This window comes from Barbatula barbatula (genome assembly GCF_947034865.1).
Source record: "Barbatula barbatula genome assembly, chromosome: 3".
Lineage (NCBI taxonomy): Eukaryota > Metazoa > Chordata > Actinopteri > Cypriniformes > Nemacheilidae > Barbatula > Barbatula barbatula.
In genome coordinates, this window is record NC_136764.1 from 11,783,452 (window position 1) to 11,805,552 (window position 22,101).

Sequence of the window (22,101 nt, forward strand, 5' to 3'; positions counted from 1 at the left end):
TTAATGAGTGGTAACACAAATTAACACAAATGTGTACACAAAAATGTTAATGCCAGTTGTCATTTGAAAACAGAACCATATTCATGTAGGATGTTAAGAATCCACCAAAAACAACACAGTATTATCATGGCTCCACAGTCAACATGGCCTTTTTTAAAGTGACACATCCAGGAAAACATAAAAACCAACCGTCTTTTCTCTGAGTAATACAATCTCACTTTCGCACATTTCAGCAGAGTAGACATCAGAAAGTAGTCGGGTTAGGTGTGAAAGTGGTGCGTCTCCCACTGGGCTGTTTAATAAAAAGCAGATATTCTCCACACACAGTGGGGAGCAACAGCCGCCCTGCAGTCTGTGGCACATGGTTGCTAACTTATTAGCATGTCAATAATGATGATACACTTGGTACGTCTTCCCATTTCCCCAGAGGAAGCGTGTGAGGGAGAACCTTTGAGCGAGTTTATATTTTGCGGTGTATCACTGTGACAGTACGTGTGTAATTGTGGGCACCAGTGTTTACGTATACCATTCCACGTGCCTCTGCGTTTTTTCATCCTGTAAACAACATAATGAGACAATAAAATACTCAACTAATGAGCCTGGGGCCGTCTCTAAGGCAAACAGCTGATTAAAATGCAACGGCACCGTACATTGATACGCACACACACAAATGCAGGGTCTCTAGAGGTAGACATCATTTTTCACGAAAGTATATATTCTTGATTTTCAGTTTTCTATTATAGAATGTGATGAGGAGCTGTTGTGTTTCCCTGCTGCAAAAAAGTAAAATGTCTGGTGAGTGCAAAAATCGCTGTGGCTGATGATCATCATATGACCTTTTCAAGGACTTCAAAGCATCAGTCCGGCCTGGAAATATCTCAATCTTTGAAAACCTCCAAAACAACCACGAGGGCAGGTAAAGGCTGAAACCCAGTGCATTTCAGCCCTTATTTCGTCAAACTGAGCTGTTTTCATTCGGAGGGTATTCTGCTGTTGACCTCAGACACCGGCTGCTTTATCAGAGATGTTCATTCGACTTCACCTGCACATCTGACATGGGTCTTGATTCCAAACTGGTGTATATTACCAGCAGAAATCCATCCTTGGAATGGGCTGGTTGCACCATGCTGTGCGTAAGTTCCAACTTAAGCCAGTTTTTACTTAAATAGGCACTAATTTAAACTACGCACTACTTCGAATTTTAATTTTAGCTGAAGTGTAAAGTTACGTATAAACTAAATATTTACCGAAGCCTCCCGTCAGGAGTAACTGTAGGAATAAAATAGCAGACTCACTGAACTAACTGAAAAAGCTCTTGTTTCACTTGACATTCTTCCATGCTTTACACACATTATAACACTGACATTTACAGTCGCTTAACTTTTAAGTTAGAGAACACTTTGTGATGACATTATATTATTAGTGGCTCAAACAAGAACCCATCCGAGCGCGTCTCCGTGTGTGTATCTGCCTGTGTTGTTCACTTCAAAATAAAATGTAATCTATTGGTTTCATTGGCGGTTGGCAGTAAGATGAAATCACCCATATTACATGTCTTTTATTATGTGTTCATTAGGCTGCATTGTTTTTAATCAGCATTTGTTTACTAATCTTGTTTAATTTGAACATTCATGATCATTGATTAGGAAGTATAATTAATACGATTCATATTTTAACCGTTATTATGTGAGGTAAAATGAATGTTTTGAAATTCGCAACATTTCAACACAACTTTTTCTCACAAATTTAAATTGGACTTTTGAAGGTAAACGTCATATTATGTGACTACGCATTACTTTACTTTACTCGCCTTAATACCAAATGGTGCAACCGGATAATGTCTAACGTTAGTTACAAACTGGCTAGTAGTTACCAAGATCTAGTGTGGACTTTACTTTCACATTAGGGAAACAGCTTACGAATGGCTGATGCAACCCTACCTGTAACTACTGATAGCATCATATTAAAGTGAGTTCACCCAAAAATGAGCATTCTGTCATCATCACGGTGATTAAATGATCATTTATCATTTCTAACCTGTATGGCTTTCTTTCTTTGCAGAACACAAATGAAGATATTTGGCAGAATGTTTGTAACCGACCCCCATGGGAAGTGAATAGGGGCTGCCTAGTGCTGTTCCATTACCAACTTTCTTTAAAATATCTATTCTGCGGAAGAAGGAAAGTCATTAAAGGTGAGTAAATGATTACAGAATTTTCGTTTTTGGCTGAAGTATCACTTTAAAGGGAACACAAAAGAAGATATTTTGAGGAATGTCTCAGTGGTTTTGTGTCCATACAATGATTGCAATGGGGGTGACAGTGTTTGGTTACCAACGTTCTTTTTTGTTTTGCGAAAATGACACGAGACAAAAGGGTGATTTTCATTTTGAGTGAATATCCTATTAAATATATAAAAAGCATTTTCAGCTGCATCTATCATGTAGTTACATCATTTACCAGCAGGGCCTGACTACCTTTTAAAGAAGGAGAGAGAGAGAGAGAGAGAGAGAGAGAGAGAAACAGAGCGAAAAAGAGGTTGGGGATGGATGGGGTAATCGAAAGTGTGGGGGTGAAAGCCTGGAAAATAACTCATGGGTAGTCAGCAAAGTAACCGAAGAACGAATCTCTCCTGCGTCTCAGTCCAGGAATGATGGAGGCCAGGGAGTTCAACATTAGTTCATCAAAGCTCAGTACACACACTTTCATAGCCACATGCGTGCAGATTCAAACCTAGCTCCACTGTCAATTTCTCAGAGTTCTATAGCAATACACAAATCTATGTACACAAGTCATTTCAATGTCCCTACTGAAACATGCACACTTTCAGGCCAACTCTTCCTCTCACTCCTGCATTATTGATGGAAATCCATTACACTGGCATTGCATTGGGATGGAGTGGTCTGGAAACAGGCTCAAAGGCTGGGAAATATAGTCATAGTCCTACAAGAGGGCACGTAGACCCGCTCAACCAATCACAATGCAATCACTTCCCTTTACAGGTTCAAACAATCTAGAAAAAACATCTTGCTTGTACACAAAGATTTAACACACATGAATCAGAAGCCGGCAAAATTTGAATCAGATTGTTGCTGAAGAGACAGAATTGGAATTCTGTAACTTGAGCTCCAGGCAAAATATTCCTGGTGAAGCAGAGTGAAAATTTACTTTGAAGCAAAACACGGTAGGAGGTGAGAGAGAAAGTTAAAAAAACCTGCCTAAAAAAGAACAGCATATTTTGGTCGTGCTATTTTTGGAATGTCACAAATACAAACGAAGCACGAGAGGAAAGGGTGTAGATGAAAGTCAAGAAGAAAACTGGTGCATCTTTAAGGTCTCTGTGAATGGTTACTGTGAAGAATTCATAAAAGTCATAAAAGGAGGCGGTCATGCTTGACTCTGATGGACGAGTAAAATTTGCTCAGCTAATGTGGAAACAGAGCTGCAGAGATGCATTATTCAGAGGCTCATGATTATTTCACACAGCTAAAACAGCCTTTAGGTATATCACAACAGGCCATGATTATGGCAAGACGTGTGGCATGAATAAAAAAGTGCATAAAAATACCCTGTGAGGTATGAGGCAACAAAATAAAAAAGAATTTTTGAGACTTATGACTCTTCACAACCCAGTGAATTTCTGTGTATCTTGTCAGTACACGATCCGTTCCACCTGCACGATCCGTTCTGAGCATGCGCGTAATTACGTATTGGAATACGTCATGGTTGTCCTACACTATTGGTACCACGCACGCAGGCGATGAAACATTTGACGGCAGGCGGCACAACTGGCGGCATATTTGCTGCTTTGTAGGCTAACGTTACATAGTTTAACCGTTCACGGCGAGTCTGTTTTTATGTTTTTAAATGTTGCTTACGTTACCATTACAAAGTGTTACCATTACAAAGTGTACAAAGTGTGGTTGCCAATCCAAAATAATAGAGTTGTTACATGAACATAGATGATTTTGGTTACATGTGGAATAAAGTATTTTTATCGACTGCAAATCTTCAGTTTCCTCCAAACTCCATTTTGCGATTCATTGCTGTATGGCATGTCTATTTACCTTACAGTGTTTCGATCTGAGGTTATTGTCAAAGACGGTTTGTGGATGGATCGTGTACTGACATATCTTTCTGTAAAATTTGTATCCACTGATTCACTAGTGGGTGACATTTTAAGGCTTTCAGTAAATGCTTTGATTTTCTGGCTCTTAACGTGTTATATTTTAGATGGTTTCAAAATCTGTGGACATTTTTATATATTATGTTTAGAATATATATGTATACACTGTAACACTAATATTGTTTTAAAAATAGGGATGTTCCGATCAGCAATTTTGCAGCCGATTACAGCGTAACGTGTCATTGTGATCGGCCGGTACGGATATCAATTTCAACGTTCCAAGCTTTATCTGTAACTGATATGTAAGATCTGTGATCACCGTTAACGTCAACCTTTTTTTCAGAGAAAGTGATATCATAGATGTTGCCTTTGTCATATTATTTTTATATTTTTACAGCAATTCAACATAAAACATCATATTAAGTGCTTTAGACACTGCTCCTCCACGTGAGATTTCTTTGAAACATGCAGGGTAAACAGCAACTTTATCTCAAATTATCACAGAAATTCCACACAGGTGATGTGACACCAAATAATTGAATAATTGAAACTGATAGATGGTGCGGTCCCAATGCTAAAAGATGCAAGACATGAACTGCACGGGAAGTCAAACTAAGTAATGCGTCTGTTTTTGTTGGCAATTGGCATGTACGTGCATAATGTACAAAACACGAAGGGATTAATGATTAGTGATGATGTGTAGCTTGCTCGTGCTGTAGTTACATCCCATTCTACCCACTAGTGCCACCTCTTTCAGCTCGTGTTTTCCAGAAATAATCGTACTGCTGTATTTCTCTTTTATAAATTTGATCAAACTACTCTTTGAAGATACGAATTATGCAATACTAATGTATAGGCACACAAGATTAATATGAGATTGGCAGAAACTGCCTGTACCATGTGTCCTATAGGGGTCAGCAAAAATGTTGAAAACAAACAGTTGATAATTAATTATTTTATATTATTAATATGTCACAACATCAGACAAATGTTTATTTGTCCACTAATTCAGTGCGAATAAATAAATGTAAATCTTAAAATATTAATTTAAACGTAAATACAAAAAAGATAATACATCTAAATCGGAATATACAGTTCAAATTCCGAATATATAAATATATATTTAAATCCTGAAAGTATAAAAGTAAATCTGAATATATATACTGTATAAACCCCTATATCTTTTCATGCATATGAATATGATACGAACAAATGATACTGTATAAATTGACAGACAAGCTCTTAACAGGTGAACAGGCAGGCGGAAAGAAAGAAAGGCTACTATAAATAAACACACAATCATGTACTATATAATCAAAAGAATATAAAACACAATAGTGTAAAGCTCCATGAAATCCTTGTAAGTGACTGTTAAAATCAACAAACACAAACAACACTCGGTTCTTTTTGCCAGATTTAAATGAGCTTGAGTCATTTAAGCGAAGCACATCTGTTTGTCTATAGTTGAAGTTTTACAGCATCTGATAAGCTCTGTGTTCTCCTCTGCGAGATCTCATTATAAGTCTTCATGTATTCATTAAAGCAAGTAAGCGGTCATGCATGGAACACAATCCATCTAACACAATGCAATACAGCTTCTTAAGCGCATTGCCGAAGGAAGCCACAGATGTGGCGCATGTAATTGCAAGTAGATAAGCGTACAATGAATGTCATATTGACAGGACTGAGTGTAATTTTCTGCCGCAGCGACGCGGGTCGATGCTTTCTGTGAGACAGATATAAATGACACGCCTGCTCGGGCTCTCCGACGCTCATACTGATTGGTCAAGGCGGGACACGCGAGGACCCTGCACGTACACGGACCACAGATCAATGAGGAGTGCTGTCGATACAAACACATTTTTGACTATTGATTTAGGCAAGTGTATGAAAGAGCCGTAGATCGATTAACAAATGATTTGTCTCACGTGTCTGTAAAGGCGTTTTCATAGATCTGATGGGGTCTGGCGAACGGGCACCATATGTCTTTGTTTAATGGCCACTGCGGAGAAAAAAACGATGGCTCATTTTTATTGCTTTAAATCAGTTCTGGGTGTATTGATCACTTTAATAGACACGGCCTTGTCCGGTGAACTATGTGAGGTGACACTCGGAGGAGGTTGCGGACTAGATCACAGCTATTATTCCCAGGTGACAGTATTCAAATGAAAGCAATGCTTTACCTAAAAATTATTACATGCTGGAAATGTGAAACCCAAAGGAAACCGTCACAGAATTCTAATGGTGCTTTTAAATATCATTATGGACCATTCACTTTTATCATTAAAACCATTAAAATGTTTGTTCGTATTGTGTTTTGGGCATAAGTCCAATAGGAATAATCTACCAGGTAACATCTCACCAACCGAATCCATCACATACCAGTAGCCACCATTATAGTTTCCATTAAAACCCAATACAATTCCCATTATAACCATCATATATTACATTTTCTATTATGTTCTGAACAGGGTGCTATTGTTTTTTTTCATCAGGAACAACAGCTATTGGTGTAAAAACACTCCTTTATACGTGATTACTGAAACAGAGAAAAAGAAAGTTAGGGAATAGAAAAAAAACTGTACAAAATAGCCCACATCGCTTATTCCCTCACTTAACCCCCTCTCTCAGCATCACTCCCTCTCCATCATTCTCTCCCTCTCAACGAAAAGAGGGTGAAAAAAACCCCTAAAGAGGCAGGTGTGAGGAAGATTGCAAAATCAATAGGGCTAAATGGAGTTGCAGCGGAAGCCATTGAGTGTCCTCTCAGAGTGCTGATGAGGCTGCAAAGAGCAGCATTTGCTTGAGATGCCCAACAGCCAACACCCTCTGTCTCCCTCTCTTTTTCCAACGTAACGCGCGTCTGCCACGATATCACAGCAAAGCCATTTTACTGGATCAATGTCAGGCCCTTAATGGAACACAGCGTTCGCACTGCCGCAGGCCGCTTTGCCGGAAAGATTGCGCCTGTCAATCAAATCATCTACAGGTGCCTCGCATCAGCTTGCTGCCATGGCGACAGAAACATCCATGGTGGCGCTTCTTTAGTATCTTTCTAGCTGTGTACCAATTCGGGGGCTGCGTGCATCGCAGGCTACATTTCAAGACCGATTGTGTCACAGCAGCGCGACTGAAGGCTTGTAAGGCTGTGCCATTTTGAAGGCTGCTTCAAAGGCAGCCTCAAAATGCGACCTTGTCTCCGCGGACTGACAAGGCTACAACGAATGGATCCTTAACAGCCTCGGCTAACCCGAGATTCATTGCCAGCCTGTAACGGCTGCGTATTGTTAAATATAAATTTGAAACTTAAGTTAAATAACAGTATGCCATCTGCAGAAAACTGTTATATTATACATGATGTTGTTCATTCATATTATTATACCTTTTTCTGTTTTACATATGTACTTTTCTACATATTTACAACAAATGTTTTTCATTTGTTGGTTCATTATGTTTTAATCTACATAAATGCGTCATATTCTCTCAGATAAATAAAATAATTTAGGTTTCGTGTCTGTTTAAAAAATTCAGAAATGTCTCTGCTGTCACCCGCTGCTGTCACCACGTGACAGGAGAAGCAGGTACCGTAACTTGGTAATCTTCCGTAATTTTCCGCATTATTTTATAGTTTATAGTCATTTCGGTTCGCTACGTGGACTTCGGGGACTGCATGCTTTAAAGACCTAAACCTCCTTTTTAAGTCTGTTGACCTTAGAAGGTCGCAGCCTTCGAATTGGGACACAGCTTATGACAGACTTGTCAGCGGGCCCTAGACTGACATGAAACCGCATTTGCATCCATCTACTTCAACAACTACCTTGTGTGCCAGAGCACCTTGACTTCACGACATTACAGTATTGGGTAGTGTCTGTTAAAATGTAAGAAAGGCACGTGGCGCCCAACTGCGACTTACGGGAAACATTGTGAACGTTTTTATCAATCGGCTGGGTACTTTTTGGGGTGCTTTTGAGAAAATGTTTACTTAGCGAACCATGAGTACCAGGTTCAAAGGTACTCATGAGCTGAACTATACATTTTAGTTATTTTACTTTTTTTTAGGTCTGGCTCTGCAATTTGTTTCCGGATTAAAGATAAAAGAAGACAAAATAACAACTGTGACATTTACAACAGGATAATCTGCTGTTTAGGTATCAGTGGCAAGCAGCCAGACGGGGCCGGGCAGCAGGAACAGAAAGAAAAATAGATACGTCTCAAGTTGGGAACAGAGCTGAACTGCGCTCCGAGATCAAGGCAAGCATATTCTGTTTACTCTCTCAGAGCAGGAGACACACCATTATCAAACCCGGCTAGCGAAGAGGTACATGGCGGAGAAAACAGTAGGAGAGAAAATGCACTGAAGTCGTGTAAACAAGCACTTTCACACTTTCGTCTCTCTCTTCCCCTCAATCTTTCTTTCATTTACAAGTAGATATGGGATGGAAAGAAATATTCATCCCTTCAAAAATCAAACAAAGCCGCCTTGAAAGAACTTACAAAAAGAGACGTACCGAGAACATCGTGGAGGTTTTGTACCGCTGTGTTTTTATACGGTGGATGTTTATAGTGCAAATAAGAAAGGTTCAAGCTTTGTGTCATCTGACCCCTGCTGTTTACCAAACACTTGACCTGTAACGAACTTTGTGTAGATTACAAAAACCCTTAGGTAGAACCAGCCATCAAGTGCAAAGTATTGTCATGTAAAAGGAAAATCTGACACTTATGCAATAATGATACTGTATACTTTAATAAAGCATTCAAACTATAATCATAAAATGAAAACAGTAGAAAAGTGTATCATAAAATTTGTGTTAAATAATGATAAATGATTTGTATTATCAGATTTGATCTTGAGCTGTCATGTTTTCACTTACATGCTGAAATTTTAAGGCTGATTTGGAAGGTTGTCATATCACAATGAATTCACAATTTAATAGCTTATTTCTGGCCAACCATTTGATATCAACCAGCACCAACTTTTGTTTCCTTAGCTTAAATTGTGCTATTAAAACAAGTTTTTCGAAGGTCTTTATCACATGAAGATTGGCTTTTTTTATTACTAGAAGACAAGATTTCCTTAACTTAGGTCTATACTGAGCCATACATTCCCTCCTCATTCATAGTAATGGCGATGGTATACTTTGTTAAAATCTAGAATTTTTGTTCAGGTGAAACTCCGCCTGACTTACATAACAAACCTTACTGTCTCATTGGAAATAAATGGCTTCCAATAGCTTTCAGCGTGCCGAAAATCATAGTCTGTGTGAACTTTAAAGAGGTTCGCTCTGTGAGGAATTTGATTCAATGACCTTTCAGTTACCAAACTAAATCTCCAAGCTACACCTCCAGTACACCAAAAAATCATCAAATGCACTATAACACGTGCCCGCATCTTGTTTTGGCTGATCAAAACATGTGTTGTCAGGATGATTGCAAAATTGTGGAGCTAGCGGGCATTTGGAATATGACCAAACCCTGCTGGCGCCATGATCTACTGACTGGTCCACTCCAGAGCCCTACTTAATGTAATTGATCTAAATTATTGATTAAAGGCCTCTTAGCCAATGATCTGTTTTGCTTGTTCAGAAGTACTGTGAGAGAGGGAAAAAAGTATTTAGACAATATATTCATGGTAATTAGTCAAAAGACACGAATCAAACTTCTGGCTGTATTTACAGCTTTAGCATTGAATATATGCTTGCGTGTGTCCATATGTGTGAATGTCTAAGCGGGCATAATTTGCAGTTAAGAACTAGTGTGGGCGAAGGACTATCATTATTTTCACAGCGAGAGGTCATTGCAGTGGAGAGCTTTTCATTCTGATTACACATGTCTCAACTCGACTCTCTATTCTCCCCGGCAGGCGTTGGGACCCATAGTGAGACACACTCTCTCTCACTCGCTGGCTCGCTGTACATACATCACATTTAATGTCCTCACACGAAAGATCAGTTTTATGCAACATTACTCAAGAAAAATGTAGGAAACAAGAAAATCAAGGTGTTTCCACAACACAAATAAACCAGATTACAACCACCAAGGAAGAAAGATCTCCAAATGAGAGCATGCTTCGGCTTCCCAATTTGTCTTTCTGATAATAATCCTTTTAGCAGCGACAGATCGCCCGTCACAACTGAAAGATCAGTCACACAGATAATGAATAATTCAAAAACAGGTAATTGAAAATTATACAGAGTCAACTTGACTTCATAAGTGATTATTATAAATGAAAGGGGATCCATTTGGCATTTTTCCTGTCATGCTCCTCTGCGGTTTTGTTTATCGGAGCGCTGCTTGTGATGTGGAAGTCTGTGCGAGGGTGTGACAGGTGCCCAGAGGCCCTCACCTGTTCGAGTCTCCAGTGGAATTCTGCCGGCCTGAAGGAGTCCAGCTGAATGAAGTCTCGTCTCAGTAGAAAAACCAGGCGGCAGTTATGCACATATAAAGAGTAATGGTGCCTGTTCATTTCTGCAGAGAGGAAAACCATGTAGAACTTGAGTCATAAAAGTCTTACATCGACAAAATATCACTCTGAGACATGGCAGAAAGGCAGGATCTGTCAATGGACTTTTAGCAGCGCTTCAAGAGCAGTGTACTCTTTTGTAAATAATTCAAAGTGACTGACAAAGCAAGAATTTTTGTGAATTGTAATATATTCATATATAGATTTGTATTTCTACTCTTAAAGAAATAATTCTACTTCGAGTTATTCAGTGAAGTATGCAGTAAGTATACTAGATGTACTAGAAAGTATACTATTTTAATTCGACTTAGATCTGAATTGGCCCGTTTTTAGTTAAAGATGGGGTAACATGATATTTCATGCATTCTGGCTTCTTTAGGCTGTTAAACGTGCTGGTTTCTCATCCTTAACATGTTCAACTTGTTAAAAAACGAGTATGACGCAGTATTTCTGTGATTGATACACCCCCCCAGCACTCCAACTTGTTTCGGAAAGTTTCTTATAAGTCTGGATCCCTGTTTCCTATTCCTTTCATTGGGCTATTCTCCCGGAAAAGCACGCCCATGTCAAACGTAACTGTGGTTTGGGCCTGCAGCTGCAGCTCGTTACTTTTTGCGATAGTGAGAGAAGTTGAGGTGTGTTTGTTTGTCACAACATTTCAGTGATGGATGTTTTATAAACGGAGGATATAATGCTGGATTCGGAGATCGTTTGAAACTGATAGATGACGCAGTCCCCATGCTTAAAGATGCCGGACATGGACTGCATGCGGCAAGTCAAACGAAGTCATATGTCTTTGTTTTGTTGGCAATCGGCTCGTACGTGCATAATAAGGGATTAATGCGATGATGTATTGTGTTCTCATGCTGTAGTTCCACCCCCCGGCCGCCCCCAACAGCTCGTCTTTTTCTGGAAATAATCGTACAGCTGTTTCTCTCGTTTATTAATTGTCATCATCCTGCCTCCTGCTGTTTGTCTCCAGGCCTCTAGAGGTCACCTGTATTTCCCCCTGTCTTAGTTCTTCCTCTTGTGTCCTTGTAAGAGTTATCCAGGTCACCTGTGCCTTGTTTCCCCTAGAGTATTTAAGCTGTGTTTTTCCCCTTATTCCACACTTGGTTTTTGAGTCTTGACTATGCGTCTCCCATTGAGTCTGTCACAGTAAGCAAAGTTATCCCAAGTAAGCTGTTCTTAGTTATTTGATTTTGCTTTTTCTTTTTCTCCCCTCGTGGAGTTATTTTATTTACCTCCTGTGATTTTTTTTTTTGCAATATCTTTTTTGTTAGTAATACCTCTTTCAGAGAAGAACTTTTGTTGGACTTTTTATGGACTTGCAAAGTACCTTTCTTTTAAAATAAATCACCTTTACCTGGAGTATTGCCTTGAGTGTTTCGTTTGGATCCAACACTATCTGCTCTGTGGCTCAGTGGTAGATCTCTCAACCCACCACACCTGAGACTTCGTGTTGTGACATTAATTTGATAAAACTAAATACTTTTCAAATGTATAGGTACTTGATATTAATATGAGATTGGCAGAAACAGCGTGTGTTACCCCATCTTAAACAGAAGTATACTTCAAAACCTACTTCAAGGGTACAGCAGTAAAACCTTTTTTTGTTAGTTAGGTGCTAGTTCAATACTTCTAGCACATTTTTTAGGTAAACTAGTTTTGCAGTTTTTATAGTACAAGTACACTTGTCAGTTTTCATTAAGTAAACCTATCCTCATACTCAAAGTTTACTATTTATATATTATTTAGGTCACACTTCATGTTAAGGTCCAATTCTCGATATTAACTACAACTTTTGCCTCAACTCCCAATTCGTTGCTTATTTATAGTTATATTAAGGTAGTTGTTATGTTTAGGTATTGGATAGAATCAGGGATGTAGAATATGGTCATGCAGAATATGTGCTTTACAGTATAAACAGTATAAAAGTACTTACCGTATAAACAGCCAATATGCCAATAGTAGGAATGCTAATAAGCAATTAGTTCATAGTGAGAATTGGTCCCTATTCTGAAGTGTTACCATTATTTACATTGTTACTACGTAAATGTGATCATGCTAATGACGTTTATATGTTTTATGAAATATGAAAAAAGGATTTTACAGGCTATTCAATCAAAAGAGTAAACACAACTGCAAGCCAAGTATACAGTATTCAGAATACTTCATTATAATTGATCAATTATACTTTCATTATCTTTGATCAAATGATTGATTGAGGCCAAATATAATTGTTTGTCAGTTGAGGTATATTAAATGGTACAGTATTTTAAGTATATTTTTGAGATTCATTCAAAGTAAACTGCAAGCATACTTGCTTGTTTTTAGTTTCAAATATAGATTAAACATATTTTCTATACGTTAGCACGGCGAGCGAGAAACTGCAGTGTTATCTTAGCGTAACTCTAGCCTTTCAAACAGTCATACAAAGGGTCATTAAAATCTTAAACTGCAGACTAGAATACGTTCATTATACATAACATGCAGCGATTGAATAGAGGCTGTCAATGAAGAAATATGTTTTACTCCATTGAGGAAAAAAGCACCTTTAAGTAACTATGACCTGTTTTTCCAGAAGGATTCAAACTGCATGTCGGCTGGTCCATAAGCCATGCTAACAGGATCTGCATGAGAGGACTGCCATTCAACCAGAGACTCTTGTTAAGACTCTTTCTGCTCTTGATATCGATGTGTTATACTTATTGTTCAAAGTTGTACGGGTCTGGCCTGCCTTCAGCTACTCTCTTTACCACAAGCCTTCGATTGATCAAGGTGGCCGCCACGTCTCCTTTACACAGCATCTCCCCCCTCACCTAAACACTGCCTCTGCGCCTTTTAGTGCCTGTTGAATTGATTAAATCTCACACCCACTCAACATGACACCTGAGATCAATGAACTCGAGTCCTGCCAAACAGTCAGGCCCCATCAGGGCCAGAAAACTAGATGGAGTTTCCCTGCTTTTAACTTCAGAGAAAAGTATTCTGTGCCAGATCAAATAATCCAGATCTAATCCTTAAACTCTGTTCTGAATTCTGGCCAGTTCATTATTTAACGATCTTAAACATGCTACCAAACTGTTTTGTCCTGAACACCAGAACAAGAATCTGTAGACCTATTATTAATTGTATACTTGAACACTATTTAGGACGTTGATTCTCAACAGATGGGCTGTGACACTCAAGGGGGCCTCAGGGTGACAAATAATAAAAAAGAGTATTAAAATACATTTTAAAACGACAAAAAAGCAAGATTATTATTTTTATTCATTCAGTTTTATATTGAATAAACACTTTTCCAGTTAATGTCAAGCTGTGAAATATTTTATTGGGTAGAAAGTTTGTGTGAGCGGAAGGGGGCCTTTGAGTGGATGCCTTTGAGTCAAAAAGGTTGAGAACCCCTGATTTAGGGGACACGCACACAAAAGTTGCAAGAGCAACCAAATGAAAAAGTACCGGGGGCTGAATGTTTCGATTGGCCTTGATATAAGCCTCCTCTGACTTCAAAATATATATATTATACAGAAATGAAAATAATTCATTAATACATTTTTTAACCTGTCGGAGAAACACTACGCTCATGACAAGAAATACAATGCATAATATGACTGACTTAGTATTTTCGTCTTGTTTTCCAGTACAAATGTCTAAACATTTTTGAAACAAGATGCATTTTCTTGATGAGCAAAATGACCTGTCTTGTTTTTAGACAAGAAATGTCAGTGAATTAAAACAAGCAAAAATATGCCACTGGGGTAAGAAAAATAATCTTTAGTGCAGTTTTTTAAGGAAATGGAAAAAACACTGCACTTTTTAAATGATTAAATACTGCGCTGTCAAAGTTGACAGGCATTTTTAAATACTTTTTGTTAGTTAGATATTTCTAAAACCCAGTAACATACATAAAGGGTGACTAATAATAATGAGTTACGGCGAAAATGCGGATATGATGCAATGGCCAAAAATATCCATACGTGTACGCAAACTGTGTGTATGGCCCTTTAATCTTAAACTCTGCCCCTTTAAAGGTACAGCTTAACTCACGCCTACCGCACTCTACACTCACCAGTTTTGTCTGAATTGCAGAGCAAAGTCTCTTTCTCAGCTCTCAGTCCTGGACTTGGCCCGTGCTTCATCCACGTTGCTATGGTAAACTGATCAGTCAGGTTCTGTGGCACAACCCACTCCGGGATATTGGCTGCTTGTCGTCCATCAAAACGAAAGATGAGGTCACTGTCTCGCCCACTGTCTGTTAGTAAGGAAGCCGTCCAGTTGGTGGATGCGCTGGGGGCCGGGAGTAGGTCCGTGCTGCCTGAGGCTGCTCCTGTGAAGATGAAAACAAAGTGGCTAGCTCAGGTTACTACAAGAGGCAACAATGAAAAATTGCAAGCCTCCTGTCATGATGAGTTAAAATCACGTTAGTTGCCCTGGCATTGGAAAAACTGCGCACAACACACACTTCAAATCAAATTAGAAATGAAGCAAATAACTTTAGGTTTCGAGACCCACGTTTAACCCTGACTGAAATGTCATGAAAGCAAGCGTCTCATTATTAAACTTGTCTCGAATCGACTGTGGAGATGGGGACTAGAACTCTGACACATTGAGCTCTGGTGATCATGTAGGGAGAATGGGTTTGCTTCTGACTTACCCTCTTGTCATGAATATGCCATTTACGCTAAGTTTTTAGAAACCATGAACCTTAATGTACAATTGCACAAATTGTTGTCAATTCTTCAGATAACATGAGTAGAATTCTCCTAATCTACATGGTCTGAATCTTACTTGCCAGATGTAATTTAATTTGTATTTGTACTTGTATTAATATTTATAATCTGCTTAATTGTATTCTCTATACTTTCATTGCATACTTTGGAGAGGGACTTGTGCCAGACATTTCACCTATACAAATACAGTACATCTTCTTAAACTAGTATCTTTCTAGTACAAAAAGAATGAAGTTTAATTGTTTTATAGAAATAAAAAATATTTGTCTCCACTGTAGCTTTCAAAAGAAACATGGTGCTGTTAGAGGCGACCGTCAGACATGACATCAGTGACATTTGGTCATGAGATGCAAGAATCAATACCATTCATACGATTTTCTTTGACATGTCTAAAGGCACCATATTAGAGGTGTCATCACACAAATCTGCCATATGTCATCAGGGACTTGAAATAAAAAAGATCACACTGGTTTCTCTGTGGGGGGAGATTTTCCTTGGGCCCCTCCAAAATTTCCAGCTAACTATAAAAGTGAACCATGAAATACTTCTTTTTTGTATTATCTTTACAATAATGTGTCAATTTAATCACATAAAAACGTGGGAAATTATGCATGCAATGAACTGATGATTACAATTCTAGAAAAACTGTTTCCCACCCAGAATATCGGATTACCCCCCCACTCTAGCCAGACTAGTACCAGGCCCGAGTATGTGAAAGAGATCTTTTTTAGAGCAATTTTTCCTTTAAAATAGGTATGGTAAGAGCTTTTTGAGCCATTACTAATTTTGTGTGCACTTGCTTTGAGTCTAGTACCAACACCCAAAATATGTACAAGCAGTGCCACCTATCAATCTTTGATAAGCTTCCTGTCGAGCACCCTCTCTTTGGTGCTCAGTCATGCCTCTCCGCATGTTTTATTTGGGAGTATGGGAGGATATTGAATCTTTTTCCCCACTCAGGGGTGACAGGACGGCCAGCACAGAGGGACAGAATGAGCGATGAGCCTCAACGATGTCAGACCAGCATGTTCTCATTCCACATCTCTGCATCACTCACCCCAGCGCAAGCCCAAAGAGAGCCGGAGAAAGAGCGTAAAGAGACGAAATATGGCAGCGGTGCTGCTTTTAAGCTATGCAATATTAATTTCTGCCAATCGATATTAGACAATAAATTCACCGCCAGTCTCCGACTCATCGTCTGAGCTTTTATGAACGAATCCATTTCCAGAAAAGCTGTAAAGGTGCTGGTCAATGTGATTACATTACACAGACAATTTCTAGCGATATTTGAGTCTCATCGACGACTCTTGTCATCAAATGTCCTGTCAAGAGAAAATTAAAATAAAAATTCTGATGAAAAGCTTTTGATGTATGCATTTAGTAGACGCGTTTATCCGAAGCAAAATGCAAATTACATTTATGGTCAAATGTAAAGCTTAAATGTAAGTAGCTTTGGATAAAAGCTTATAAATGTAAATGAAGCCTCAGTAAATAGTGTCTAGCAAAGCAAGAGTTATTCTACAAACACAAGACTGTGCCTATATTCAAATGGATTTTTTTAACTTCACACAAAGTAATTGAAATAGCAAAGTCCCAACAGGGGAAATGAATATTAGAGAATATTGAGAAAGCCAAGAAGGTAGAAAGATCAACACACTCAATGCTTGGCAGATTCATAGATCAGTAAGAGCCTTAATCATTAGACACTCCTCTTTCTCAAATAAAAAAGATTTTTGGGAGATGAAAAGCTCTGACTTCATTCATCCGTCTAAATGTGTATGTCATTATAATGACAAAAGGAACCAGAAAATAGTTTCATAAATGTAAAATAAAACAGAATAGTCCCAAGGGACGTTGCTCTTAAAATCGAAGGGTGAATTGTTCAGGTTCGGGGTAGGTGAGGGGTTTGCACTGGGTTCAGGGAAGTCATTGTGAATGCTTGTGATTTGTATGGAATGACAAATTAACCCCATTAAGCTCTGGAAACCGATTTGAGGCGGTTCTGTACCCGCTGATAAATTATTTGTGCTGAAGTTGACCTTACCGCAGAGCTTCTGTAGAGACTTCTCAGAATAGGTTTCTCTGTCACAGCCTTTTCCAATGTGGCTGGTCTGGAGCTCCACCATGGCGCGCACTGAAGACAAGGGGCCATCGCACGTTTCCAGGTGCATTTTGGGAAAGAGCTGCTTGCTGCCTGTTCCAGGATCATAATCCACACGCTTGTTCCAACCTGTGAGGAATACACACATAAGCATACGGATAATTTCAGGTTTAAATGTATAAGGCCTGTGATCACATACCAACCAAACTCTATATTATTTACTATACTATGCTCCTGAATTAAAGGCCCAGGTTATGAGATTAAGCGGTGAATTCCATGTAAGGGGGGTGTGTACAGAAAGAAATAGCTCTAAGAAACAACATACCACTTAATCCACTGTGAAGACAGAATTATGTATTTATTTTTTGCATTATTTTAAATAGCAAAAAAATCTTATTAGGTCAATATGATAATTCTTATTAAATGATATATAATTGTGTTTCGAAAGTGACAAAATTTGGGGAGAGGAAGAACATTCTAAAACTTTCTGAAATGACAATATGAAAATTAACTGCACAGTTACTAGAAATGTGTATCTTTGCTATTATACAATTTACACACAAAATATTCTAGGGGAAAAACTAAACATTTTCAATATGTTTCCAAGGCTGATTTTGCACCAATTCTGTAGGATAACCCATATCAGGTTCATATACATATACAGTATGTGGTACACTTTTATCTTTTACATTTTTATCTATTTAAGTTGAATCAAGTGCATATAAAGGAAACTCGGTCAATGAAAAAATCCATTGGAAATAATTTGCTCCATACTGTGCCTGGACAGACGTTTAGTAATTCTCATGGTCAAGGCTAAAACATCACTGTGAGCTTTGTATGTGCTCACACATGCTACAATATTATTAGCAGTGTCTTCATAAAACATGAAGCATATAGTAAGAATAACCCTTGAGATAAAACATCTCACTCTCTCACACTGGCCTTTATACTCTCCCAAGTACCTTTGTATTCGCCTCAGCTGAGAGATGTTCCCTCAGCCCCATTTCCTAACTGAATATCTCTTTACATTATTCATCGACACCACTGTGGACAAAATGGGGCGACAGTACAGTACCGCATGCCTCCATCTATTATCTCTTCTGAGGGTAAAAAGTTGCTCATAAATATAGGAGGTGCCATTTTCACCCTGTAATCCGAGCACAGAAGCTTGAAAGCACACTTTAAAATGTGAGATTTGCCACAAAATGGGCTTTTTGTGGAAAAACTAAAACGTAAAGAAGATCCAAAACATCTGCTTTCAAAACACTGGGTCTGCTTTCATATGTCCATCAGAGGGAAGTCATGCACGACAACAACCCAGAACACACCGCTTTTGGAAGCGAAGCATCCAAACGAAGCGTAATGACTCATCTGCACCCCGGAGAGTGCATAATTCCCTCGATTATCCAAACGCACCAAAGCCAGAGGCCAGACTCATTCTGTTCAATAGAAAGACCATTTCAAGACCTTGGGGTGAAGATTAACATTAACTGCAACATTAAACATTCATTGCTCATTCACAAATGCCAGGAACGCCAAAAGTCAAGGCAGATCGTCACGGGCACTAATGTCACCACAGAAATTGATAAAGTTAAAAGAACAGATTGGGTTTCGCAGGGCACATAACACAATAATCAGATGGGCATCAGAATGACCTGCTGCAGACCCTGTGGCCTATTCATGACAGGTGGGCCGGAACATCACCTTGCTTAGACTTGCTTAGACGGAGGCCGCCATGAGATGTTTACTGAGGAATTTCATGTTAATTATGTGACTTGAAGCGCTGACTACATTTATGGGATTCAGTGACTTTTAATTTTGGGTCTTTTAGCGTGCAGTTCATTTTAGTGTAGTGGAGAGTGGCCAAAAATGAGGAGAGAATAAAAACTTCCCCAAAGGCTGGTTCTTTTCCCAAACGTGATAAAACTGTATTTTTGTATCATATTTTTTTAACCTGCAGCATTACAGAAGCACAATCTGAGATTATAATTAAATACACCTTTACCTCTCTTATATGTAATGTGAAGTCGTTCATTTCAGGAATTCAGTTTCCTTGTTTACGTAAAACAATGATTTACCATTGAAATTGTATCGGGAGTAACAAGCATGAAAGCCTTACTTCGTTCCCACCACTTCTTGTAAAAGAAGTATTTTATACGCAAGGCACTACTGGACGACTGAAACGCACATGTAATGTTCACCTGATTGACAGGTCTAGTTTTCCACATGTACTACAATCAATGACAGAACCGTCACTCTCTGTAGACTGCTCAGAAGATGGCTGCCGGACAGAGTGATGGCGAGATCAGTGATGACAGATGGGATTTGGGCACAGAGACAAAGAGAGACCGGCCCATTACCCGCTTATGTAAGCAGGAAGCGTTACAACGGAAAATCCTTGCCCTTCACCTCCACAGTGCCTGTCATGATCGTCACTCAGTCCTCACTTCCACCTCACTTCCTTTGAATCACGCTGACATTGCGGGGCAGGCAATCTCTCAGCCAATGAATGCATATTCTCTGGGCGTAGCAGCTTGCCAGCAGCTGTCATCACCTCTTAAGGCACTATCATGTTTTAGATGATACCTGCGCCCCAGAAATAGCAGTGACCCTAAAACATGGTGTCTTTGAGAAGAGAGAAAAAGATAAGACAGCTTCGATATGAAAATGAATGAAAAGGTTTTTTTAGCATGCTATTAAAGAAACCGAGCTTGCTTTTCTTGCTTTCGAAAGAGAATTCATGGGAATTATGTTTTTTTTCATAACATGACATACATTTCAAAAACAACATATGCTACACTCACATTTCCGGAAAGTAAAAAAATCTTTTAGCTTTAAAGAACTTTTACGCTTTGACTTTGCATGAACTTTGTGGCGCCGTGGATAAGGAAACTAAACAGACACGCTTGGTGTACTGTGACACAGCCAAAACATCAATATGACAAGTGTATTGTAAACGTTTGAGGATTTACAACACTTGAGCTTAATACGCTCGAGTCTGACATTCTGGGATGCTCAGAATGGAATCCACCCTTTTAGGAAATAAGTCTCTTCTTGGCAAAGACAACTTTTATTCTCCAGGTAAAAATTCATCTAAATCCATGTCACCTCACACCAGATTGCTTTTACAAACAGGTGGAACCGACATTCTCTAATTGGTTCGATCAGCATTCTGTTCTCGGCACGGTTTCACACCCCAATCACTGTCACATTAACAAGCCTGAGAGAGAAAAAGACAAAGATAAGATGTGCAAAAACACCTGGGATTAAATTTCCATTTAGAGATCATTTGGCAAATTTGTCCCCAATTAAAAACTGAGAATTTTGCAGGAGGAGAGAGAATATTGGTAGAGTGGTGCAAATAATATATATGCAAACAGTGTGTAGTGTACACAAACGGTAGATTATCTGTTAAGCCTGCATTAGCTACGTTTTTCAAGAGGACTTCGACTTTTTCTTTCGAGAAGGTAGTCTCCTAAATGTGACAGCAGAGAGAAAGCGGGAAATAACATGTTTTCACGCCCTTACCACACTGTCACAAGTATGACAGTGATCACGCATCTGTCCTGCCAGCCTCTGACATCCGCATGTTAATGGCTCAACTGAAGCCTGTGAATTTATCTGTAGAGATTTTCCATGCCTCCATCAATTGATGTGTGACAGAAGGTAAACTGTGAAAAAAGCTGCCTTGTCTTTTTTCTCCAGGTTAATAATAGCGAGAGCGATACCAGCTCAACATTTAGAATAAATCCATTACTACAGCATACGTACAAAGTATCTAGTCACATAGACAGCAAATAATGTAGGAATACATACAGTAAGGTCCATTCAAAAAAACGGTCTAACACAAGGGTTCTCAACCAAGTCTCAGCACACTTTAAGGAGGTGACTTAAAATTGATTTGTTCTACTACAGCCATGCCTTATTAGGTTCCCTTTCATCACTTTTTTTTCATTGAGCATAATCAAAATAGTCTTAGAGGTGTACTGTATATAAAGCACTATTAATATAGCATAAAATATATTCCTATTGTACGACATATACTGTACTAGTGTTGTAGTACTCAAGACCGGTCTCAATACCATTTTAAATTGGTCTTTTCTCGGTCTCGACTGTCTATGGTCTCGGTCTTGATTTTATTTCAAGACCGGTCAAGACCACAAATGTGAAAAGAATGGGGGATTGTCTTAAAGAAATCTGTCAACAAAATGAATACACACAAAGGCCCACAATATCCGACACGTGACTGCAAAAAAGGTACTCGCATGCGATCTTGATTTTTTGTTTTTATAACATCTGATGTGATATTGACTTTGTATAATTATTCAATAAACCTTGAGTTAATACAGTAAGTGACTTAAGTTTTAGACACAATTAAACATAAGGTTTTGTTCTATTTTGGCTGGTCCCAAACAAATCTAGAACAATTCTGAACTGTTGTGCATTTCTGATTCATTGATTAGATAAAAAAGCAATGAAACGAATGAAGTCACAGAATGTTTTTTTTTTTGAAGGTCACAGACTTAAAATTATCTTAGTTATTTATCTTTTTTTAGTTGTTTTATTTTAATTTGTATAATAAAACATCCTACACACATTTCCTCAAAGTCTTAATCTTGTCTTGGTCTCGGTTTTGGTTGCTTCGACTACAACACTGTACTGTACTGTATATATAATACCTT

At 38.7% G+C, this 22,101-nt stretch overlaps 1 protein-coding gene across 1 annotated transcript in view; it reads right to left on the reverse strand.

The window, feature by feature from the left end:
* clstn2a (calsyntenin 2a) overlaps window positions 1–22,101 on the reverse strand; it is a 184,163-nt gene that overhangs the window by 23,705 nt on the left and 138,357 nt on the right. Inside the window, exons 6-8 of the mRNA XM_079451908.1 lie at window positions 17,363–17,548; window positions 14,658–14,915; window positions 10,469–10,590 (exon numbers count right to left, since the gene is read on the reverse strand). Coding sequence (XP_079308034.1) covers window positions 10,469–10,590; window positions 14,658–14,915; window positions 17,363–17,548 — 566 coding nt within the window. The remainder of the gene's footprint in view (window positions 1–10,468; window positions 10,591–14,657; window positions 14,916–17,362; window positions 17,549–22,101) is intronic.